This window comes from Arachis stenosperma, chromosome 9 (assembly GCF_014773155.1).
Source record: "Arachis stenosperma cultivar V10309 chromosome 9, arast.V10309.gnm1.PFL2, whole genome shotgun sequence".
Taxonomy (NCBI): domain Eukaryota; kingdom Viridiplantae; phylum Streptophyta; class Magnoliopsida; order Fabales; family Fabaceae; genus Arachis; species Arachis stenosperma.
The window spans coordinates 143,094,006-143,119,314 of NC_080385.1; the positions used below are offsets into that span (position 1 = coordinate 143,094,006).

The 25,309-nt window shown below is 36.4% G+C and overlaps 1 protein-coding gene and 1 non-coding gene across 2 annotated transcripts; one reads left to right on the plus strand and one right to left on the minus strand.

Annotated features, from left to right (window-relative positions):
* Window positions 1-18,631: 18,631 nt before the first annotated feature.
* LOC130953362 (small nucleolar RNA R71) lies at window positions 18,632-18,740 on the minus strand. Its single transcript, XR_009075533.1, has one exon. It is a non-coding gene; the product is annotated as a small nucleolar RNA R71 (small nucleolar RNA).
* A 2,905-nt stretch (window positions 18,741-21,645) lies between these two features.
* Window positions 21,646-24,165, plus strand: LOC130951364 (uncharacterized). Its single transcript, XM_057880015.1, has 4 exons — window positions 21,646-21,868; window positions 22,729-22,863; window positions 22,987-23,052; window positions 23,952-24,165. Exons 1-3 carry the CDS (start codon window positions 21,692-21,694, stop codon window positions 23,035-23,037), a joined length of 363 nt encoding a protein of 120 aa, XP_057735998.1. The 5' UTR covers window positions 21,646-21,691; the 3' UTR covers window positions 23,038-23,052; window positions 23,952-24,165.
* Window positions 24,166-25,309: the final 1,144 nt, after the last annotated feature.

The window sequence follows — 25,309 nt, forward strand, 5'->3', positions numbered from 1 at the left end:
AGATTGAGGATTATTTTGCTAAATCCATAAAATATAAGATAAAACAGTTTAAAGCACTTCTCAAGCCAATAAAAAATCAAGGTTTAAAGGCTTCATAGTGCATTTTCAAGATTACGCATATCTATGAATCTCTTGTTGTCTTAGATAATCCCATTACTATTGAAGAATAAATTGACGTCATTTTTGATGGTTCAATGAGGACTTCCAAATGTTGCACACTACCATTTTTTCCAAACTAAAACATTTTTCTTTATCTGAGGTAGAGACTCTTATTGTTCAGCATGAAGACTATCTGGATAAGTATAGAAGACCTAAATCTCTTACACCATAAGCACACCTATCACAAGCTAATCTTGGAGGAAGAAAAGGTTGTGGTGGCCACTTTTCTAGAAGGTGCAGAGGAAATTTTTAAAATTCTCGTCCACAGTGCCAAGTTTGTGAAAAAATTGGTCATCTAGCCTGGTATTGTTATTATAGTTTTGATCAATATTTTACTTCTCCATCTCAGTCACAATCCACTCATTCTTTTACAAATTCACAAGCACCAAGATTAGGATCATCATCCACATCATCTTTTTCACCATCTAGAGCCTCCACTCCATCGCCACCCTCAACTTCATTTCACAATCTAACTGCATTCTTGGTTATACCTTCTTCTGTTTCTAGTGATTCATGGCATTTTGACACAGGTGCTTCTCATCATCTCAAATCTGATCATCCAATCTTTTATCAAGTATATCTTATCAAGACACAGATCAGGTTGAAATAGATAACGACACAGGTATGCATATCTCTCATATAGGTCCCTCTTTACTTCTTGCAAAAGATTCAAATCGTATTTTCAATTTATTCCAATTAATTCATACTCCAGATTTAACAAAGAATTTTATAAGTGTTGCTAAATTTGATGAGAATAATCAGATTTTCTTTGAACTCCATGTCAATTCTTGCTATGTAAAGTGCGAACATACTAAGGAACCTCTCTTGCAAGGAATCTGAACCAATAACATCTATGAATTTCTAAATGTATATGTACCAAAACAGTTCTTACAATATACGGCACATGAAACTTGGACATGCTACAACTAAAATAGTTCAGCAAGTTATGAAACAATGTAATATACATTTTAGCAATAAAATTGACTCCTCTTCTTTCTCTTCAATTTGTCAATATTATATGCAAGCAAAAATGCATAAACTATCATTTACAGATTCTTTAAAACAATATACTAAACTTTTGCAATTAGTATATTCAGATGTTTGGGGCCTTCTCCATTAGTTTCACATCTTGGTGTTCATTATTATATAACTTTTATTGATGCTTTTTCAAGATATACATGCCTCTATTTGTTAGTCACTAAGTCTTAGGTTTTTGAAGTATTCAAAAGCTATAAAGTAACTATGGAAAACTTGACTGGTCAGATAATTAAAAATTCTCAAACTGATAATGGTAAAGAGAATCTCCCTCACTCTTTTTAAGATTTTCTTGCAGAGTCAGGTATCATTCATAGAAAATATGCCCTTATATATCTGAACAAAATGGCAGAGCTGAAAGAAAGCTTTGCCACATGACTGAGATGGGTCTAGCAATGCTCTCATTAACATCCATGCCTTTACTATATTGGGATGAAGCATTCCTCACTTTCACTTATGTTATAAATAGATTACCAACCTCTATTTTGAATGTTAAATCACCATATGAGCTTTTTTTTTCAGCCAAACTAGATTATACTTTTCTAAAGGTGTTTGACAGTGCATGCTATCCACACCTTAGACCATACAACCAATACAAGTTTGACTATAAGACACAACAATGTGTTTTTATAGGATATGCTTCCAACCAAAAAGGTTACAAGTGTCTTGCAGCTACAGGGGAGGTTTATGTCTCAAGACATGTGGTTTTTAATGAAACCAATTTTTTATACACTATTTTATTCACTTCTAAGTCTGATATCCTTGACTAATACCCCTAATCATAATAGTATCCCCTCAATCACTAGAGAAATCATTGTTAACCCACCAACTCCAAATAACCCCTTTCTTCATTAGTTTCTCAAACCCCTTACTAATACTCATAATCAAACTACTACACCCATCTCAAATACAAAAGTCTCAGTCTCTAAGCCATTGACTGGCCAAACACCTATATCACCCATAGAAATTAACCTTCCTCCTATAATGCCATCCACAAATAGCCATTCCATGACAGCTAGAGTCAAAGTTGGAATATCTAAACCCAAATCATATACTGCTAGCATTAATAGAGCATAAAAAAGTAGAAGATCTTTTACCAAAATCTCCACATATTTCTCTAACTATACTTCACTGGCCTCAGGCTATAAGGACAGAATACAAGGCTCTAATTTGTGCCAATACATGGGATCTTGTTCCTGCTCCATCATAATAGGATGCAAGTGGGTGTTTGCAGTAAAGAAAAATCCAAATGACACTATACAGATATACAAAGTAAGATTCGTTGCTAAGGACTTCCATCAACATGAAGGCATTGATTTTCAAGAGGTGTTTAGCCGTGTCATTTGGCTATCTATAATCAGGCTTGTTCTATCTCTAGCTCTTTCTCAAAATTGAACAATAAGAAAGTTCGATTTTAATAATACATTTCTAAATTGAGACTTGCATCAAACCATATATATGACTTAACCAATCAGTTTTAAACAACAATCACCCAATTTAGTTCGCGAACTCAACAAAAGTTTATATGGTTTGAAGCAAACTCCAAGAGAGTGATTCACTAAGTTAAGTCAGACATTCTTCTCTTTTGGCTTTCACAACACAAAATTATATACTTCTTTTTATTAAGTATGACATGAAATCTATAATCTATCTTCTATGCTGTATAGATGATATCATCATAACAGGTAATGATTTTGATGAAATCCAGAACATGATTCACTCTTTTAATAATGCTTTTACTCTCAAGGATGTAGGAAAACTACATTACTTGGGTATTAAGGTGGACAACAGTGTTGAAGGACAATTGCATCTTTCTTAAACTCAATATGTCGAAAAATTATTATCAAAAGTAGGAATGAATACTGCTGCACCCATGCCAACCCCAATGATTTCCTCTCTTCGACTCCTCTCATCAGGATCTAAAATTTTTGAAGATCCAACATTGTTTAGATCTGTTGTAGGAGCTTTGCAATATGTTACTGTAACTAGACCTGAATTAATTTTTGTTGTATGTAAAATCTCTCAATTTATGCATAATCCTCTGCTTTCTCATTGGAAGGCCGTGAAGAAAATTCTGCATTATCTACAGGGAACTAAACATCATGTATTAGTCATCAACAAGTGTGCAGATTATAGGATCTATGCCTTCTCTAATTCCGATTGGGCTACTAATCTTGAAGATGGAAAATTCGTTTCTGGTTATTGTATCATTTTAGGAATTAATTTAATCTCTTGGTTATGCAGGAAACAAGCTACAATAAGCCGGTCCTCAACTGAAGCTGAATTTTGCAACTTGGCCGCGTGCGAGCCTGAAACAGTTTGGATCCAGAATTTGCTTCAAGAATTGAATGTCAAGCTGAGAACTGCTCCAACAATATTTTGTGACAATATGAGTATTGTTTTACTCACGGCTAATCTAATCCTCCATTATAAGACCAAAAATTTTCAACTAGACATCCAAATTGTTAGAGAAAAGGTGAACAAAAAGCTACTGTATGTTATTCACATACCAGGAACTGAGCAGCTTGCAAACATACTAACCAAACCACTCACTCCAGCAATGTTTAAGAAGTGAAAAACCAAACCCAGAGTAGTTTCTAAACCATTCTTGAGTTTGAAGGGAGGTATAAAGGATAAAGGTTAAGAGAAGCTGAGCTTAGTGTAACCAATTTTAGTTAACATTGGTTTGGTGTAACTGTGTTCAATTATGCAGCTGAATTCTGCATACCTTCTTCTCTTATAAATAGTTGTATTAGTGCTATAGAAGAGAGATACAATAATTCACATTCAGTTTTTACTTTTTACAACTCTTCTTTCAATTCAACTTTATTCTCTTTCTCTATCTTTCCTTGAGATTTCAGCTACTGAAGATAGCTTCCATTCAACCTTTGATAAAACCATATTGTCTCCTGTAACACCCTAACTTTTAGCACCTCATGGTTGTACTAAAAGCCCAGGCGTCACGTACCTCTAAACCTTTATTTTATATTATTCTTTTTTAATATTGAGCCTTTGCAAGTAGAACCATAATTTTAAACAAGAAATCGAAATGATACTTTACTTTAAAACACTTAACCACAGAAGTATATATATTCACAAAGCTTTATATATATAGACATATTCAAAGATTGACAAATACAAGTCCTACCCCTCTAAAAATCAAAACAACCAACGGCGAGGGGAAAATAAAATCTATGACTAAACTAAATACAGAAAGTAGGAATACATATATTTGTTAAGCTTCGTAGTTCAGTCATGGCCTCGCACCAAGGATTCCTGAACCTGTCACCGAACAAAAGAAATCTGTAGGGGGGTGAGAACTTCGTCCTCGCAGGTTCTTAGTAGGGACAGAGAATGCCGTGAGAGTAAAGAATTAAGTTGCAAATAATCGCTTTCTAACTTTAAATAATTACCCTTAGAACTCTTTAAAACTCACTTTAAAGACTTTGATTAGTTCTCAGTAAGTTAAATCATTTAAGAAAATCCCAGTCAGCAGTAGCAACTGAAACCCGCGACAAACATACTAACTAAAGCACATAAAGAGAAACAAACACAACACGCACACAATTACAGAAAAATACAACTAGCAAACATAACCAAAACCAAATGCACAAAAAAATACGATGCATGTCTATCCCTAGCGTAGGTAATGATCTCATTTGTCGATTTCGACCCACACCTGACGCAATTCGACTCGCAAGTCAGATAAGGCATTCCAGCAGCATAACCTCTTCAAGTTTCTACTTCTTGCAGGTGCTGATTCTCCAGCTGAAGTATGCCGAACATGACCTCTACAAGTACTTGCAAGCATTGATTCTTCAGCTGAAGCATGTGCTCCTTTCTCCTGGAAGCCATTCCATACACACAGGCGTTGATGAGCGGATATTTTATACGCTTTTTGGGGGTAATTTCATGTAGATTTTAGCATGTTTTAATTAGTTTTTAGTTAAATATTATTAGTTTTTAGGAAAAAATCATATTTCTGGACTTTACTATGAGTTTATGTGTTTTTCTGTGATTTCAGGTATTTTCTGACTGAAATTGAGGGAGTTGAGCAAAAATCTGAGTTAGGCTGAAAAAGGACTGCTGATGCTGTTGGATCCTGACCTCCCTGCACTCGAAATGGATTTTCTGGAGATACAGAAGTTCAATTTGCGCGCTCTCAACGGCGTTGGAAAGTAGACATCCAGGGCTTTCCAGCAATATATAATAGTCCATACTTTACGCAAAGATAGACGACGTAACTTGGCGTTGAACGCCAAGTACATGCTGCTGTCTGGAGTTAAACGCCAGAAACACGTCATGATCCGGAGTTGAACGCCCAAAACACGTTATAACTTGGAGTTCAACTCCAAGAAAAGCCTCAGCTCGTGGATAGCTTTAGTCTCAGCCCCTGCACACACCAAGTGGGCCCCAGAAGTGGATTTCTGCACCAATTATCTTAGTTTACTCATTTTCTGTAAACCTAGGTTACTAGTTTACTATTTAAACAACTTTTAGAGACTTATTTTGTACCTCATGACATTTTCAGATCTGAATTACATACTTTTTGACGGCATGAGTCTCTAAACTCCATTGTTAGGGGTGAGGAGCTCTGCAGCGTCTCGATGAATTAATACAATTACTTTTTTTCCATTCAAACACGCTTGTTCTTATCTAAGATGTTCATTCGCGCTTAATTATGGAGAAGGTGATGATCCGTGACACTCATCACCTTCCTCAATCCATGAACGTGTACCTGACAACCACCTCCGTTCTACATCAGATTGAATGAGTATCTCTAAGATTCTTTAATCAGAATCTTCGTGGTATAAGCTGGATTGATGGCGGCATTCATGAGAATCCGGAAAGTCTAAACCTTGTCCGTGGTATTCCGAGTAGGATTCTGGGATTGAATGACTGTGACGAGCTTCAAACTTCTGAAGGCTGGGCGTTAGTGACAGATGCAAAAGAATCAATGGATTCTATTCCAACCTGATTGAGAACCGACAGATGATTAGCCATGCTGTGACAGAGCATAGGAACGTTTTCACTGAGAGGATGGGAGGTAGCCATTGACAACGGTGACACCCTACATAGAGCTTGCCATGGAAGGGACCTTGCGTGTGGAAAGAGGACTTCAAGGAAAAGTAGAAATTCAAAGGACAAAGCATCTCCAAAACTCCAACATATTTCTCATTACTGCACAACAAGTAACGATTTGATTCTCTTTTATTTTTCTAATAATTCCAAACACTTTTACTTCTTACAATTAAATCCAAATAATCCTATTGGCTTCCTGTCTAAGATTAATAAAATAAATATAGCTTGCTTTAAACCAATAATCTCCGTGGGATCGACCCTTACTCACGTAAGGTATTACTTGGACGACCCAGTGCACTTGCTGGTTAGTTGTGCGAATTGCCAAAGAGTTAGATTGCATTTCGTGCACCAGAAAAGCAACTGTCAAAACAAATAACAGAAGAATGCCAAGCAGTTCAATTAAGAAGTGGGAAAACATTAAATACCTCACTTCAAAGCAGCAGGAAGCCAAGAAATGAACAAATGGCTACTCAAAATCCCTCTGAGGACAATCAGAGCCCAGAGAGGAATAATGCTGGCGCTGAACGCCCAGTCCATGCTCATTCCTGGCGTTCAACGCCAGAAACAAGCATGAATCCGGCGTTGAACGCCCAAAGGGAGCATGGTTCTGGCGTTCAAACGCCAGTAACAAATAAGGAGGTGGCGTCTAACGCCACTCCAGCTTCCACCCCTGGTATTCAAATGCCAGTGGGGGATTAGTCACATACAAGTGCTGATAACAACCCTTCTAAAAAGGCTTTCCAACCCACTTCTGTAGGTAATAAACCTGCAGCAACTAAGGTTGAGGAATACAAAGCCAAAATGCCTTATCCTCAAAAACTCCGCCAAGCGAAACAGGATAAGCAATTTGCCCGCTTTGCAAACTATCTCAGGACTCTTGAAATAAAGATTCCGTTTGCAGAAGTACTTGAGCAAATACCCTCTTATGCTAAGTTCATGAAAGAGATCTTAAGTCATAAGAAGGATTGGAGGGAAACTGAAAAAGTTTATCTCACTGAAGAATGCAGTGCAGTCATTCTAAAAAGCTTACCTGAGAAGCTTAAAGATCATAGGAGCTTTATGATACCATGCACATTAGAGGGTATTTGTACCAAGCAAGCTTTATGTGATCTTGGGGCAAGTATCAACCTAATACCTGCATCTACTATCAGAAAGCTTGGTTTAACTGAAGAAATCAAACCAACCAGGATATGTCTTCAACTTGCTGATGGCTCCATTAAATACCCATCAGGCGTGATTGAAGACATGATTGTCAAGGTTGGGCCATTCGCCTTCCCTACTGACTTTGTGGTGCTGGAAATGGAGGAGCACAAGAGTGCAACTCTCATTCTAGGAAGACCTTTCCTAGCAACTGGCCGAACCCTCATTGATGTCCAAAAAGGGGAAGTAACCTTGAGAGTCAATGAGGAGGAGTTCAAGTTGAATGTTGTCAAAGCCATGCAACATCCAGACACCCCAAATGACTGCATGAGTGTTGAAATTATTGACTCTCTAGTAAGAGAGGTCAATATGGCTGGGAGTCTCGAATCAGAGCTAGAGGACATATTTAAAGATGTTCAGCCTGATCTGGAGGAATCAGAGAAAATAGTAGAACCTCTGAAAATTCCTCAGGAAGAGAAGAAACCTCCTAAACCCGAGCTCAAACCATTACCACCATCCCTGAAATATGTATTTCTGGGAGAAGGTGATACCTTTCCTGTAATCATAAGCTCTACTTTAGAGCCACAGGAAGAGGAAGCACTAATTCAAGTGCTAAGGACACACAAGACAGCTCTTGGGTGGTCCATCAGTGATCTCAAGGGCATTAGCCCAGCCAGATGTATGCACAAGATCTTACTGGAGGGTGACGCCAAGCCAGTGGTTCAACCACAAAGGCGGCTGAATCCAGCCATGAAGGAAGTGGTGCAGAAAGAGGTCACTAAGTTACTAGAGGCTGGGATTATTTATCCTATTTCCGATAGCCCCTGGGTAAGCCTTGTCCAAGTCGTCCCTAAGAAAGGTGGCATGACAGTGGTTCATAATGAAAAAAATGAACTGGTTCCTACAAGAACAGTTACTGGGTGGCGTATGTGTATTGATTACAGAAGGCTCAATACAGCTATCAGAAAGGATCATTTTCCTTTACCATTCATAGACCAGATGCTAGAAAGACTAGCAGGTCATGAATACTACTGCTTCTTGGATGGATATTCAGGTTATAATCAAATTACAGTAGATCCCCAGGATCAGGAGAAAACGGCATTCACATGCCCTTCTGGAGTATTTGCATACAGAAGGATGCCATTTGGCCTGTGCAATGCACCTGCAACCTTTCAGAGATGTATGCTCTCATTTTTCTCTGATATGATGGAAAAATTTCTGGAAGTCTTCATGGATGACTTTTCAGTGTTTGGATACTCATTCAGCTCCTGCCTTAACCATTTAGCACTTGTTCTGAAAAGATGCCAAGAGACTAACCTGGTTTTAAAATGGGAAAAATGTCACTTTATGGTGACCGAAGGAATTGTCCTTGGGCACAAAATCTCGAACAAGGGGATAGAGGTGGATCAAGCTAAGGAAGAGGTAATTGAAAAATTACCACCACCTGCCAATATTAAGGCAATCAGAAGCTTTCTGGGGCATGCAGGATTTTACATGAGGTTTATAAAGGATTTTTCGAAAATCGCCAAACCTCTGAGCAACCTGCTAGCTGCTGACACGCCATTTATCTTTGATAAAGAGTGTCTGCAAGCATTTGAGACTCTGAAAGCTAAATTGGTTACAGCACCAATCATATCTGCACCAGACTGGACATTACCATTTGAATTGATGTGTGATGCCAGTGACCATGCCATTGGTGCAGTGTTGGGACAAAGGCATGACAAGCTCCTGCACGTCATTTACTGTGCCAGCCGTGTTTTAAATGACGCACAGAAGAATTACACAACCACAGAAAAAGAGCTACTTGCAGTGGTTTACGCCATTGACAAATTCAGATCTTATTTAGTAGGATCAAAAGTGATTGTATATACTGATCATGCTGCTCTTAAATATCTACTCACAAAGCAGGATTCAAAACCCAGACTTATAAGATGGGTGTTACTTCTGCAAGAGTTTGATATAGAAATAAGAGACAGAAAAGGGATAGAGAATCAAGTAGCAGATCACCTGTCCCGAATAGAACCAGTAGAAGGGGCGTCCCTCCCTCTCACTGAGATCTCTGAAACCTTTCCGGATGAGCAACTCTTTGCCATCCAGGAAGTGCCATGGTTTGCAGACATTACAAACTACAAGGCAGTGAGATTCATACCCAAAGAATACAGTAGACAGCAGTCAAAGAAGCTGATCACTGATGCAAAGTATTATCTTTGGGATGAGCCGTATCTCTTTAAGAGATGTGCAGACGGAGTAATCCGTAGATGTGTGCCTAAAGAAGAAGCACAGAAGATCCTTTGGCATTGCCATGGATCACAATATGGAGGACATTTTGGAAGTGAGCGAACAGCCACAAGAGTCCTCCAAAGTGGCTTCTACTGGCCTACTCTCTATAAAGATTCCCGAGTGTTTGTGCTTAATTGTGACAGTTGCCAAAGATCTGGCAATCTACCTCACAGTTATGCCATGCCTCAACAAGGGATCTTAGAGATTGAGTTGTTTGATGTATGGGGCATTGACTTCATGGGACCTTTTCCACCATCATACTCAAACACTTATATTCTGGTGGCAGTGGATTATGTATCCAAATGGGTGGAGGCTATTGCAACACCCACTAATGACACTAAAACAGTGTTAAAATTCCTCCAGAAACACATCTTCAGCAGATTTGGTACCCCTAGAGTATTAATCAGTGATAGGGGTACTCATTTCTGCAATAAACAGCTTTACTCTGCTTTGGGTCGTTATGGAGTTAGCCACAGGGTAGCTACTCCATATCACCCACAGACTAATGGGCAAGCTGAAGTCTCAAATAGAGAACTCAAAAGAATCCTGGAACGGACTGTAATTAACCGTAGAAGGGATTGGGCAAGGAGCTTGGATGATGCTCTGTGGGCATACAGAACAGTATTCAAGACCCCTATAGGGACCTCTCCATACCAGCTTGTGTATGGAAAGGCATGTCACTTGCCAGTGGAACTGGAACACAAGGCCTACTGGGCTACCAGATTCCTAAACCTTGATGCCAAGTTAGCCGGAGAAAAACGTTTACTCCAGCTAAATGAGCTAGAGGAATTTAGACTCAATGCTTTCGAGAATGCAAAAATTTACAAGGAGAAAGCAAAAAGATGGCATGATAAGAAATTGTCATCCAGAGTTTTTGAGCCGGGGCAGAAAGTTCTGCTATTTAACTCTAGGCTCAAATTATTCCCCGGGAAATTAAAATCCCGGTGGAGAGGTCCATATGTAATTACAAGTGTATCACCATATGGATACGTAGAGCTTCAGGATAATGACTCTAACAAAAAGTTCATTGTTAATGGACAGAGAATTAAACATTATCTTGAAAGTAACTTCGAGCAAGAATGCTCAAAACTGAGACTTAATTAGAGCTCAGTGGTAGTCCAGCTAAAGACAATAAAGAAGCGCTTGCTGGGAGGCAACCCAGCCATTTACAAAGTCTATTTACTAATTAAATAAATTTCCTTTTTTTACAGGTATGTGTCCAAGTATCTTCAAAGGGTAAAAATAGCAATTGATTGAATTCACAGAGTTACAGGGAAATTTGGAAGCTCACTGGCGTGAAAAAGCCAGTAAGAAACATTTTGGGCGTTGAATGTCCAAAAGAAGCACCCACTGAGCGTTCAACGCCAGTAAGGTAGCCATCTGGGCGTTAAACGCCAGAAAGGAGCATCTTCTGGGCGTTGAACGCCAGAAAGAAGCACCTTCTGGGCGTTTAACGCCAGATTGTTAGCATCCTGGGCGTTCAGAAAAACGCCCAGTGACAAAGGACTTCCTGGCGTTCAACTTCAAAAAGAAGCATCAGCTGGGCGTTGAACGCCCAGGAGAAGCAGCATTTGGGCGTTAAACGCCCAAAACATGCATCGTTTGGGCGTTTAACGCCAGGATGGTGGGGAGGAGGTAAAATTCGTTTTTCTTTACAATTCTTCTAAATTTTTATGTTTCAGTTCATGATTTCTTGCATAAACATGTTTCCAAATGTCATCCTTCAAAATCAAATTAGTCTTCTAAGAACCCTAATTTCTAAAATCCCTTTTTCAAAAATATCAAATATATTTTAATCCATAAGGACAAATTGTTTTCCAATCCAATCCAACTCTTTTAAAGTTTGTTTTCAAAACTCAATTATCTTTTTAAAATCTTTTTCAAAATTAAAAATTCAGATTTATCTTTTTAATTATTATTCATATCTTTCTCTTTTTAAACTATATCTTTTTCTTATCATATCTATCTTTTATAAATCATATCTTTTATCTTATCTTTTTCTTATTTTCGAAAATTTCCCACCCCCTCCCTATATATTGAATTCGGCGCCCCTCTCATCATCACCATGCCACACTTGCTCTCCTCCTATCCCTCTCCTTTCTTCTCTTTTGCTTGAGGACAAGCAAAGCTCTAAGTTTGGTGTGGTTATCCGTGATCACAAAAACATACTCATTAAGATCATGGCTCCTAAAGGAAAACAACCCACTCCAAGAGGCAAGAAAGAGAATACTCCAAAGCCACTTTGGAATCAAGGGAAGTTCTTAACTAAAGAACATTCAGACCATTACTACAAAATAATGAGTCACAGATCAGTGATCCCGGAAGTCAAATTTGATCTGAAATAAGATGAATATCCGGAGATCCAAGAGCAAATTCAAAACAGGAACTGGGAAATTCTAGCCAATCATGAAACGAAAGTGGGAAGGAACATGGTTCAGGAGTTCTATGCTAATCTATGGCAGACAGATAGGCAAAGAATAATTGGAGCTGCTCTCTATGACCATCGGACCTTAGTCAGAGGAAAGATTGTTCACACCCATCCTGACAAGATCAGGGAGATATTTAAGCTTCCTCAACTGAAAGATGACCCAGACTCCTTTAATAGGAGAATGATGAGGGTAAATAAAGGTCTAGACAAGATTCTAGAGGATATATGCATCCCTGAAGTCAGGTAGACCACCAGCACGACCGGCACCCCAATTCAACTCAAAAGAGAAGATCTAAAACCAGTAGTCAGAGGCTGGCTGGATTTCATTGGGCGTTCCATATTGCCCACCAGCAACCGTTCTGAAGTTACCATTAAAAGAGCAGTAATGATTCACTGCATCATGTTGGGAAAAGAAGTAGAAGTCCATCAACTGATCTCATGCGAATTATACAAATTAGCAAACAGGAATTCCAAGGACGCCAGACTGGCCTATCCAAGCTTAATTTCTATGCTCTGCAAAGATGCCGGAGTGAAGATGGGAATAACAGAGTATATCTTAGTTGAGAGGCCAATCACCAGAATATCAATGGACAGACAACAGCTGCAGGATGATCCAATCAAGAGGAGAGCACAGGAAGTCCTCCCAGAACTCCCTCAATTCGAATATTGGGGACATCTTGAAGCTTCTATTTCCAAATTGCAAGAAGCTATGGACCAAATAAAGGAAGAACAGAACAATCAAAGTAGCATGCTTTGCAAACTGCTTAAGGAACAGGAAGAGCAAGGGCGTGATCTAAGGGAGCTGAAGCGCCAAAAATTAATCCTTGAAAAGCACCCCACAGATTAGAGGAAAATCTACTTCTCAAAACAACAGGTTGCTGAGTTCTAATTTTTAGCTTTAACTCTGTGATAGTGTTTTTATAGAAATTTACCTTAGGAGATATATATATAGTAGTAGTAGTAATTAGTATAGTATATCTATGCTGGTTTTATTCCCAATTAAGTTATAATTTATTTTTCTCATCATCATCAGGCATGAATAAAATAGTAGATAATTAGAATAAAGAAGTAATTTTTCTTTTTCGAATTCTTAATAATAAAAATTATAATTAACTATATGTGGTGGCAATACTTTTTGTTCTCTGAATGAATGCTTGAACAGTGCATGATTTTGATCTTGAATTTTATGAATATTGGCTCCTGAAAGAATGAGGAACACGAAAAATATTGTTGATGATCTGAAAAATCATGAATTGATTCTTGAAGCAAGAAAAAGCAGTCAAAAAAAATTGGATTAAAAGGAATAAAAGCCAACAGCCCTTAAAACCAAAAGGCAAGGGTGAAAGGGATCCAAGGCTTTGAGCATCAGTGGATAGAGGGCCTAAGGAAATAGTTCCAGGCCTAAGCGGCTAAATCAAGCTGTCCCTAACCATGTGCTTGTGGCATGCAGGTCCAAGTGAAAAGCTTGAGACTGAGTGGTTAAAGTCGTGATCCAAAGCAAAAGAGTGTGCTTAAGAGCTCTGGACACCTCTAACTGGGGACTCTAGCAAAGCTGAGTCACAATCTGAAAAGGTTCACCCAGTCATGTGTCTGTGGCATTTATGTATCCGGTGGTAATACTGGAAAACAAAGTGCTTAGGGCCACGGCCAAGACTCATAAAATAACTGTGTTCAAGAATCAACACACTACACTAGGAGAATCAATAATACCATCTGAATTCTGAGTTCCTATGGATGCCAATCATTCTGAATTTCAAAGGATAAAGGGAGATGCCAAAACTGTTCAGAAACAAAAAGCTACAAGCCCCGCTCATCTAATAAGAATCTGAGCTCCATTTAAAACTCTTAGATATTATTACTTCTTAATTTCTTTTTATCCTATTTTATTCATCTAGTTGCGTGAGGACAAGCAACAGTTTAAGTTTGGTGTTGTGATGAGCGGATATTTTATACGCTTTTTGGGGGTAATTTCATGTAGATTTTAGCATGTTTTAATTAGTTTTTAGTTAAATATTATTAGTTTTTAGGCAAAAATTATATTTCTGGACTTTACTATGAGTTTATGTGTTTTTCTATGATTTCAGGTATTTTCTGACTGAAATTGAGGGAGCTGAGCAAAAATCTGAGTTAGGCTGAAAAAGGACTGCTGATGCTGTTGGATCCTGACCTCCCTGCACTCGAAATGGATTTTCTAGAGCTACAGGAGTCCAATTGGCGCGCTCTTAACGGCGTTGGAAAGTAGACATCCAGGGCTTTCCAGCAATATATAATAGTCCATACTTTACGCAAAGATAGACGACGTAACTTGGCGTTGAATGCCAAATACATGCTGCTGTCTGGAGTTAAACGCCAGAAACACGTCATGATCCGGAGTTGAACGCCCAAAACACGTTATAACTTGGAGTTCAACTCCAAGAAAAGCCTCAGCTCGTGGATAGCTTTAGTCTCAGTCCCAGCACACACCAAGTGGGCCCCAGAAGTGGATTTCTGCACCAATTATCTTAGTTTACTCATTTTCTGTAAACCTAGGTTACTAGTTTACTATTTAAACAACTTTTAGAGACTTATTTTGTACCTCATGACATTTTCATATCTGAATTACATACTTTTTGATGGCATGAGTCTCTAAACTCCATTGTTGGGGGTGAGGAGCTCTGCAGCGTCTCGATGAATTAATACAATTACTTTGTTTTCCATTCAAACACGCTTGTTCTTATCTAAGATGTTCATTCGCGCTTAATTATGGAGAAGGTGATGATCCGTGACACTCATCACCTTCCTCAATCCATGAACGTGTGCCTGACAACCACCTCCGTTCTACATCAGATTGAATGAGTATCTCTAAGATTCTTTAATCAGAATCTTCGTGGTATAAGCCGGATTGATGGCGGCATTCATGAGAATCCGGAAAGTCTAAACCTTGTCCGTGGTATTCTGAGTAGGATTCTGGGATTGAATGACTGTGACGAGCTTCAAACTCCTGAAGGCTGGGCGTTAGTGACAGACGCAAAAGAATCAATGGATTCTATTCCAACCTGATTGAGAACCGACAGATGATTAGCCATGCTGTGACAGAGCATAGGAACGTTTTCACTGAGAGGATGGGAGGTAGCCATTGACAACGGTGACACCCTACATAGAGCTTGCCATGGAAGGGACCTTGCGTGTGGGAAGAGGACTTCAAGGAAAAGTAGAAATTCAAAGGACAAAGCATCTCCAAAACTCCAACATATTTCTCATTACTGCACAACAAGTAACGATTTGATTCTCTTTTATTTTTCTAATAATTCCAAACACTTTTACTTCTTACAATTAAATCCAAATAATCCTATTGGCTTCCTGACTAAGATTAATAAAATAAATATAGCTTGCTTTAAACCAATAATCTCCGTGGGATCGACCCTTACTCACGTAAGGTATTACTTGGACGACCCAGTACACTTGCTGGTTAGTTGTGTGAATTGCCAAAGAGTTAGATTGCATTTCGTGCACCAGGCGTCCCTGCACAATCATTCACATATAAAGCCCATGGCTTAATATTTTCACATCGGCACCATAACCATTTATTTTCCGTCACCCTCTCGTGACCTTTTAATCATTTCATAATCATACGTGCCATGTTCTCTTTTCCCTTTCTTTCTTTTTCTTAACAAACCGAATTCATATCATAACTTAAAACAAAATCTCTTATCAAAAGATTGAATTTAAAAGATTATACTTTTCTTAATAAATCGGTTTGAAAATAAGAACCTTTCTGTAATAATTCAAAATCAAACAATATTCATAAATCAGATTGGCTTTTCAATAATGCCTTAAACAAAGTCTTGGAGTTTTATAAAAATTTTGACAGCATTTCTTTTAAAATTCAGACTATGCCACCCTTCCAAGGTCCCTGCTGATGCGTGAGCATCTTTCCTATCTTTTCCAAGTGAATTTGCATTTGAATTTGTTAAGTTTAATCAAGTTTTAAGTATTTTTGAGCCACTATGAATGCTACTTTGAGTCGTGTACAATTTGGTTTATTTCAGGTAGCATTCGAATGGATTTGATAAAATTTGTGTAAAAGAAAAGGAAGAAAGTGGATGATGCTGTCAACCCTAACCTCCTTGCACTCCAATGGGCATAACATGAGCTACAGAGGTCAAATTGATGTGGTTTTAGTGGCATTGAAAAGCTAACTTTTAGAGCTTTCCAACGATATATAATAATGTATACTTTTTTTTCCAAACCACACGGTGTTGGTGGCACCAAACTTGGGATTCTCCAAGTTTGGCGCTAAGATGAAGCAAAATTGGCATTACATACGGTTGAAGTGGCGCCAAACTTGGGATTTTCCAAGTTTGGCACCAACCTTAATGAACTTGGTGATCCCCATTCGTCCCAGGGGAGCAGCTCGAGATGGTTTATTTATTTCTGATTAAACTTTATTTTATTTACAAATAGGAGAAAGATATTATTTAGTTTTGGAAAATATATTTACATTAATTAGGATTAGATATAAAAAGGAAAAGAATCAGCCCTTTGGGCTCATCTCTCTTCTCTCTTACCTCATTCCGTAATTTACAGTTTTTCAGAACCCTAGTTTTCTCTCTGAACCATGAGAAACTAAACCTCCATTGTTAAGGTTAGGAGCTCTGTTTATTCTATGGATTAATACTATTACTTTTCTATTTTTGTTCATGTATTGATTTCAATTTCAAGAATTGTTTTCGTTCTTTATCTTATGAATTTGGGTGGAACAGAAGTATGACCCTTGTTCAACTTGAGTTGTTGTAAAACTTGGAAAAGCTCTTTGCTTGAACGACAGCTTGAAAACAATTTCTCCTAAATTTCTAATTATCTGGACTTAACGAGATACGTGACATATAATCCTCTTATATTTGGATAATTAGAATTTCTGTGGCATATAAACTAGAATTGAACTTAACCCTCTAATTGGAATCAAGTGACCAAGGAATTGACAGTTGATGAAGGTATAGGAGACTAAAAAGGTCTAAGGAATTAGGGTTTAGACACATATAGTTTGCCAGAATTGAATCTTGCATGATTAAAATAGTTGGTAAGAAAAGTTAATCCAGAAGATAAATAGCTCTGAAACCTTAACTGTTTTCTCATATATATTTCACAACCCATTTACTGCTTGCTTTCTAATTCTCTGAATTTACTATTTAATGCTATTGAACTCTCAAACATCATTTTCTGTTTGTCTAAGTAAGTAAATCACTCAATCATTGTTACTTGATCCATTAATCCTCATGGGATCGACTCTCATTCACTTGAGGTACTACTTGGTACGACCCGGTGCACTTGCCGATTAGTTTGTGAGTTATAAATTCTGCACCAAGTTTTAGCGCTGTTACCGGGGATTGACTGTAATTGACAACTACTCGTTGTTTGATTGCTTAGATTAGATCACTTTTCTTTTAATTAGTTTTATTTTACTATTATTAATTTTTATTTCTCATTTTTTCTTTTCCTTTATTTTTTCTTATTTTTCGTTTCCCATTCCTCTGTCCCTTCAAAACTTTCGTCCGTTCTTTATTTATTCTTTCCTTTTTTATTTTTATTTTGTTTCTTTCTATTAATTTTTATATTTTTATATTTTATTAGTTTTATTTTATTTTTGTCGTTAATTTTCAAATATATATATATATATATATATATATATATATATTGCATCATATATTTATTTTTTCTTAATTCCTGAAATTAAGTTTAGTGTCACCTAGTTATTTTTATTTTAATTTTTACGTTTAAATTTTTTTATATAAATTTCAAAATTTTTATTCCCATTTTGCTTATAATTTTCAAAATTTTATTGCTTTAATTATTTAGTTATTTTATTTTACTTCTTTTACACATGTTACCTCATTGGGAATTCTCTGCACTCTGACGTAGAGATTTCCACTTTTCTTTGTTTTCTATTTGTTTATGAGTAAGAACAGGGATAAAGAGCCCTTTCTCGATTTTGATCCTAAACCTGAGAGGACCTTCAGACGGCATTTGCAACAAGCTAGACTTTACAAGGCTAGTGAAAATCTCAGTGAGGCCTTTGAAATGAAAGCTGCAGAGTCCACTATGGATCACAATCGTGCTATTAATGTCAAAGTGGCAAATCTGAATGAGAATGAACAACCTTGAAGAGTGCTTGGATCATACACTACCCCCAATGCAGATGTCTATGGGAAAAGTATTGTGGTGCCTGCTATAGCTGCAAACAATTTTGAACTGAAGCCTTAGCTAGTCACTCTTGTGCAACAAAATTGTCAGTATCATGAACTTTCTCAGGAATACCCAAATCAATTTATTTCTAATTTCCTGCAGATTTGTGATATTGTGAAGATGAATGGAGTGAATCCTGAGGTTTACAAACTCATGCTCTTTCCTTTTGCTGTGAGGGATAGAGCAAAGCCATGGTTAGATTCTCAACCCAAGGAGAGCCTGGACACTTGGGATAAGGTGGTTACTGGATTTTTGACAAAAATTTTTCCACCACAAAAGCTGACTAAGCTAAAGGTGGAGGTTCAGACCTTCAGACAGAAAGATGGTGAGAACCTCTATGAAGCTTAGGAGAGATTCAAGCTACTGACCAGACAATACCCTCCGGACATATTTTCTAAATGGACTCAGCTAGATATCTTTTATGAGGGCTTATGTGAAATGTCCAAAATGTGTTTAGATAATTCTGCAGGTGGTTCATTGCACATGAAGAAGACACTAAAGGAGACTGCTGAGCTTATTGAGTTGGTTGCTAACAACTAATATCTCTACTCATCTAACAGAAATCCTATGAACTCTGGGACCCCTCAGAAGAAAGGCGTTTTGGAAGTAGAGGCTTTGGATGCTATTCTTGCTCAAAATAAAATTTTGTCTCAGCAGATGATTTTGATTACTCAACAATTGAATGGATGTAGGTTTCAGCTATTAATACTCAGAATGCACCTCAAGAGGCTCCTTATGACATGACTGGTAGCTTCATGCAAGGTGAGAATTATTATTATACTCAATTTCCTTCTGAACAGGTCAACTACATGGGGAATGCTCCTAGAAATTCCAATAATGATCCATATGCTAAGACCTATAATTAGGGGTCGAGAAATCACCCAAATTTGGGGTGGACAGAGCAACCTCAGAGGCCACAGAATTTCAACATAATTCTCAGGGCGGTTTTCAGCAGAATAATTATAATAACTGCCAGTTTCAGTCTCATCAACAACAACCACCTCAGTAGGCGAATTCTCAACCCAGAAGAACACTGATTTGGAACCACTACTGGCTAGTTTTATGCATGAGACTAGAGCTTCACTCAAAAATTTGGAGGTGCAAGTAGACCAGTTGAGCAAGTAAGTACCTAAGAGGACTCCAAATACACTTCTTGGTGATACAGTAGTGAATCCAAAAGAGGAATGCAAGGCTATCACCTTGATAACTGGACAAGTGGCAAGTACGGAAGCACATGTTATTGAGGAGCCGGTTGAAAAAGAAGCTCCAGAGCAGACTAAAGACACAGTAGTACACGTCCCTCCTAAGCGTGTAGACAATCCCTTCCCAGTCTATCTTGACACTCATCCTACATTGCCTAAAGCTCCTGAGTACAAGCCCAAGATGCCAAATCCTCAGAGACTTCAAAAGGAGACCAAGGACAAGCAGTTTTCAAAGTTCTTGGAAGTTTTCAGAAAGTTACAAATCAATATTCCTTTTGTTCAAGTTTTGGAGCAAATGCCTCTCTATGTTAAATTCGTGAAGGAGTTGTTGTCAAAGAAGAAGCCTTTAAATGGAGATGAGACAGTGGTCTTGACTAAGGAATGTAGTGCCATCATTCAGAATAACTTGCCAAGAAAGACGCCAGATCCAAGGAGCTTTCAAATTTCATGCACCATTGGGAGCCCAACCTTTGAGAAAGTGTTATGTGATCTGGGAGCAAGCATCAATTTAATGCCCTTGTCTGTGATGAAGAAGTTGCAAATCCAAGAGGCACAAGCCACAAGGATAGCATTACAGGTGGTAGACAAATCTATAAAGCCTGCATATGGATTAATGGAGAATATCTTGGTCAAAGTGGGTAAGTTCTTCTTACCAGCAGATTTTTTTATTTTTGACATGGGGGAGGATGAGAATGCCTCTATAATTATAGGAAGGCCATTTCTAGCCACTGGGAGAGCTCTAATTGATGTAGAATTGGGTGAATTAGTGCTTAGAGTGCATAATGAGAAACTGGTATTTCATGTCTTCAAAGATATGAATTCAGCAGGTGAAGAGGAGAGGTGTATGTAGACTGAGATTATTAATCCATACCTTCAAGAACCCCCTGATGATGTACAACAGAATCTGTAGCTCAAACCTCCTTTGGTGACAATAAAAAAAATTCCTCCTGACATCAAACCTAAGTTTGGTGTCAGGAATGCGTCATCCACCAAGGAGGAGGTTTCCAAAAAGAAGAAAGTACCTAGGGGATAGAGAAACAAAAAGATTCACACTGAAGACTTCTCCCCAAGAATGAAGGTGGTATTCACTGCATGCCCAATCCTGCCTCATACAGTGAACTGGATCCTGTCTCTTGAGCATGTAGAGTTGATCCACAAGAGCACAGGAAATAAGTTCAGAGTAAGGGGTGAAGAGCTGAGCCCTTACGATCCTTCTCCTTAGAGGAGCTGACCGTCAAGCTAGTGATAGTAAAGAAGCGCTTGTCGGGAGGTAACCCGATGTTTTCATATCCTTAAGTTTGATTTTTATTTTGATTTTTTTATTTTTAATTTTATTAGTTTTTTTTTTTAGTTTCTACTATTTTTCCTTGGTTTTACATGTCTTTTGATCATGCAGAATATTAAGAACAGGAACCAATACACTTAGAAGGAATTTTAACCGCCTTGGAGAGTTAATTCGGACTGGGTGGCGCCAAACTTGGGAGCTCCAAGTTTGGCACCACATGATGCGCACAAATTGGAGTGGCATTCTGGATGGGTGACGCCAAACTTGGGATTTCCATGTTTGGCACCACAGTTGACGTCACTTGGTAGAATTGAGGAAGGGGTGGTGCCAAACTTGGTTTCTTAGAGTTTGGCGCCACCATCAAGCATTATGAGGAGCAATCTCTCTACCAGGGGGGCGCCAAACTTGGCCCCCCTGAAGTTTGACTTGAAGAAAAAAGAAATTAAAAAAATTAGGGGTGGCACCAAACTTGGTCCCACCCAAGTTTGGCGCCAAGAGGTTGGATTCAATCCATTCGGCGGAGCCAAACTTAGGATTTCCCATGATTGACTCCACCAAATTTCCATAATAATAATAATAATAATAATAATAATAATAATAATAATAATAATAATTATTATTATTATTATTATTATTATTATTATTATTATTATTATTATTATTATTATTATTATTATTATTATTATTATTATTTATTATAATAATAATTATAATAATAATTGTTTATCAACAAATTAAAGGAAAATCACAGAAATGAGTAATGTATCTTAAATGCCATAAATAGACCTCTGAAAAGGAATACGATACGAAAAGTAGATTTTTATAATGTAGTATTTGTAGTTATTTGGAGCACAAAAAATGAAAAAATCATTCGTGAACTCAGCACCAAACCAAAACCCTAGCCCTAGGTTCCTTGCCGCCACTTCTTCCTCTTCCCCTGTCCGGAACCCAGGTAGCTCGGCACGTCGCCCCATCCTCGTGGCTTGGAGCAGTTCGCCGTCGGGTCGCCGCTTGCCGTCCGTGTCTCCGTCGAAGGTTAGTGGCCCTGCTTTCACTTTTTCCCCTTCGCTTCTTCCTTTTAATTTTTCTCTGGCTACTGATGGCTGAATGCTCGGTTCTTCTTCTACTTTTTAATTTCTGAAATTTTTGTTCAAATGTTCTTGTAATGTTTGTTGCTGTGTTGTAATTGCTGGGTTGTTGAATGATTAACTTCTTAATCAGCTCTTTAACAGCCACTCACTGGTGATTTCCCCCACTTCTCTCACCTTTTACTTACTCATTCTGTTCTTCAAACACCAAATTTTGACATATATCCCCTTTAAAATAAATTTTCAATTAAACTGTAGTTCACTTTATAAGACAGTAACTTGTACATCTTATTTCTATGTGAAGTAAAAGATAATTTAATAAATCTGTTTTAAGATAAAATTAATATAAATTCTAACCAAAAGATTTTATCTTTTTAGTTTGATTTATTATGATTATCTTATCATATCTTTATTTTTTGTTGCATGTTCGAACAATTTAAAGATAAGAGAACTTTTATATATATACACACCATAAGCTAAGAAAATCTATAATTTTCAACTGTTGATCATCTTCTTTTTCTTCTGTCTCCTTCTTTAACAATACAAGTGGTGCATAGTTTTTTCTACATCTTTTTCTTAACTATGGAATATATGGAGAATCAAGAAGACAGTGTAAATGATTTGCCACCACTTCCTAGGTCATACGAAGAATTTTGTAGAAGCATTCCATTAGAACAAGATGATACTTTTTATGATGTTGATGTGTCTCATGAACTAATTTCTGCAAGCGAAGAATTATCTGAAGATAATCAATATCCATTACTAGACGACTTTCTTATTCCACAGTCTATTACTGAATTTTTTCAGTTAAATCCACTGGATGCAAAAGTTTTTCTACCTGATGATATGTTTCAACAACTATTTTCTAAAAGAATTTCATCAAAAGAGCTTAGTGATGTTCCTAATGGCCCATCAACGACCAGTGTTGCTCCAAATAACAAGGTTTATAAGTTACATAATTTATTTTATTATTTTTCACATGATCTGATCTATTTATTTTAAATGTCTGTAATTTCTTTCTTAAAATGCAATTTTTGTTTTATTAATAATTGAAATGTTCAACAGTTGCTAGAAGAAGAGGTGATGAACAAGTTGGAAGATATCAAGTTGGCCTAGTGGAACAGTATTCAGGTTTGAATTTCGTAATTCTTAGCTTGTTTTCTAGTTTAAAAATTGTTTTTCTATTAGTGATAAATACTGTTTTTTCACGCAAAAATTAGGACAAAACACCCAAATAAACCAAAGGCATTCCAAAATTACACGAATCACCCAAAGCCAAAATCGTTACGTCTAAACAATCCCTTTCAATTTACATGTATACATACTAATTCAAATTAGGCTGATTCGATTTAGTACCAACATTACTAAATCGAATATAGCTGTATCGATTTACATTTTGGCATGGCTTTGGTTTATTTGGGTTTTTTCCCCCCAAAAAAAAAAGTAAATTAATGTGCTAATATGCTTACTTTATTTAATCCCCTTATAGTCCTATATTGCCATAGTTTTACGTGTGCTTAATTTTTGTATTTATATCTTAATACCCATATTTTTACAATCGTAACAAGTTTGATTAAATTACAGTGTAAAATGCTTTTGATAGAAACAATAATAGAAGTTTCAAACTAATAAAATCTTTCTGGGAAAAGCAGGAGCCTAAATGCTTGTATGTATTTATTATATGGTGATGTAATTGGATGTTGTATATGTAATATTAGAGAGCAAAAAAAAAGGTTAGAATTTGTCTTATTTAATATTTATTATTTGTCATAATAATTAATGAATGTTAAATAAAATAAGTTGATTATTTTTACTAATTTTTTCAGTTACCACTTACCAGTATTTCGGATATTTGTATTACTTGTTTTTGGTATATGCAATTAAATAAAGTTATATTAAAAGAAATAAAGTACAGTGTTACTTGAAAATGGGAATTGAGATTTGAATTTTAGACATTCTATTGTGTTCGTTTATTTTTCTCCGTGCATTCATTCATCTCTTAGTTTCTTAAAATTTAATGTTCTTGACAGGTTATACGAGGAAGAGGAGAAGATAGAAGTAATGCAAAAACTGGAATCGATTCTTAAAAGACTCATGTCATTGCAAAAATACTTTTTTTTTTAAATAGCATTTTTTTTCTATTTTTATGTTATTATTAATAGCTTTTCTACCCAATAGTTTATGCTAATAATAAATGGAATACAATTGTATTTTCTGTTAAATGAATATGTTATTTGTTTCCTACTCTATGTGTTGTTCTTTTTTTTCTTGCTTGTTTTTCAAGGGCAAAATGTACATGTAAACCAATTTGAGGCTAATATTATACATATCTATTAAAACGAAAACGTTACAAAGATCTACCAAGTATTTTTATATAATTCAAATGTGATTTATTCGAATTATAAAATCTAATACTAATTCAATCTAATACTAATTCGAAGTATTGTAATTCAAATTATGCATGGATGAAATGTTTTAGTAAGTCAAATAAGGGCGAATCCAATTACATGCACGTAAATACAGTTCTAATTTGAAGTGGTAAATACAGTTATAATTTGAAGTGGACTAATTTTCAAAGATTACCAATGAAAGGCAGTTTGAGTTTAGCTTTTTTTCTTTTAATGCATGGAATATAAAATATATTTTTTAAAATTTTTAAATTCTTAATTCTTTAATAAATTTATTTAAATTATATCACAAAATAATATTTTATTCCATATAAAATAATTTAAAAAATAGTTTAAAAAACGTTAAAAGTACTATAAAAATTTGTAATGTTCCAGTGACTTAGTAAATACTTATATGTACTCAAATGTTAAATAAAATACTCTACATAATCAATAATAATTTAAAAATTAAAAAAATATTTTTATTATCTACTTACCTAAGTCAGACATTATAAATTTTTATAATACTCTTAACATCTTTTAAGTCATTTTTTAAAATTATTTTGTATGGAATAAAATATTTTTTAATTTTTAAATTATTATTGATTATGTAGAGTTTTTTATTTAAAAATTGAGTATATGCATGAATATTTGTATTTAAATTTAATTTTTTTAAACTTTTTTTTAATTTTTAAATTATTATTGATTGTGTAGAGTATTTTATTTAAAATTTAAGTATATGCATCCATTTAATTTAATCCCTAGGACATTACAAATTTTTATATTACTCCTAATATCTTTTAAGCCATTTTTTAAATTGTTTTGCATGGAATAAAATATTTTTTGTGATATAATTTAAATAACAACAACAACAACAACAAAGTCTTGTCCCACTAAGTGGGGTCGGCTACATGAATCAAACGACGCCATTGTGCTCTGTCATGTATCATGTCTACAGAAAGATCGTTTACATGTAGATCTCGTTTGACCACCTCATGGAT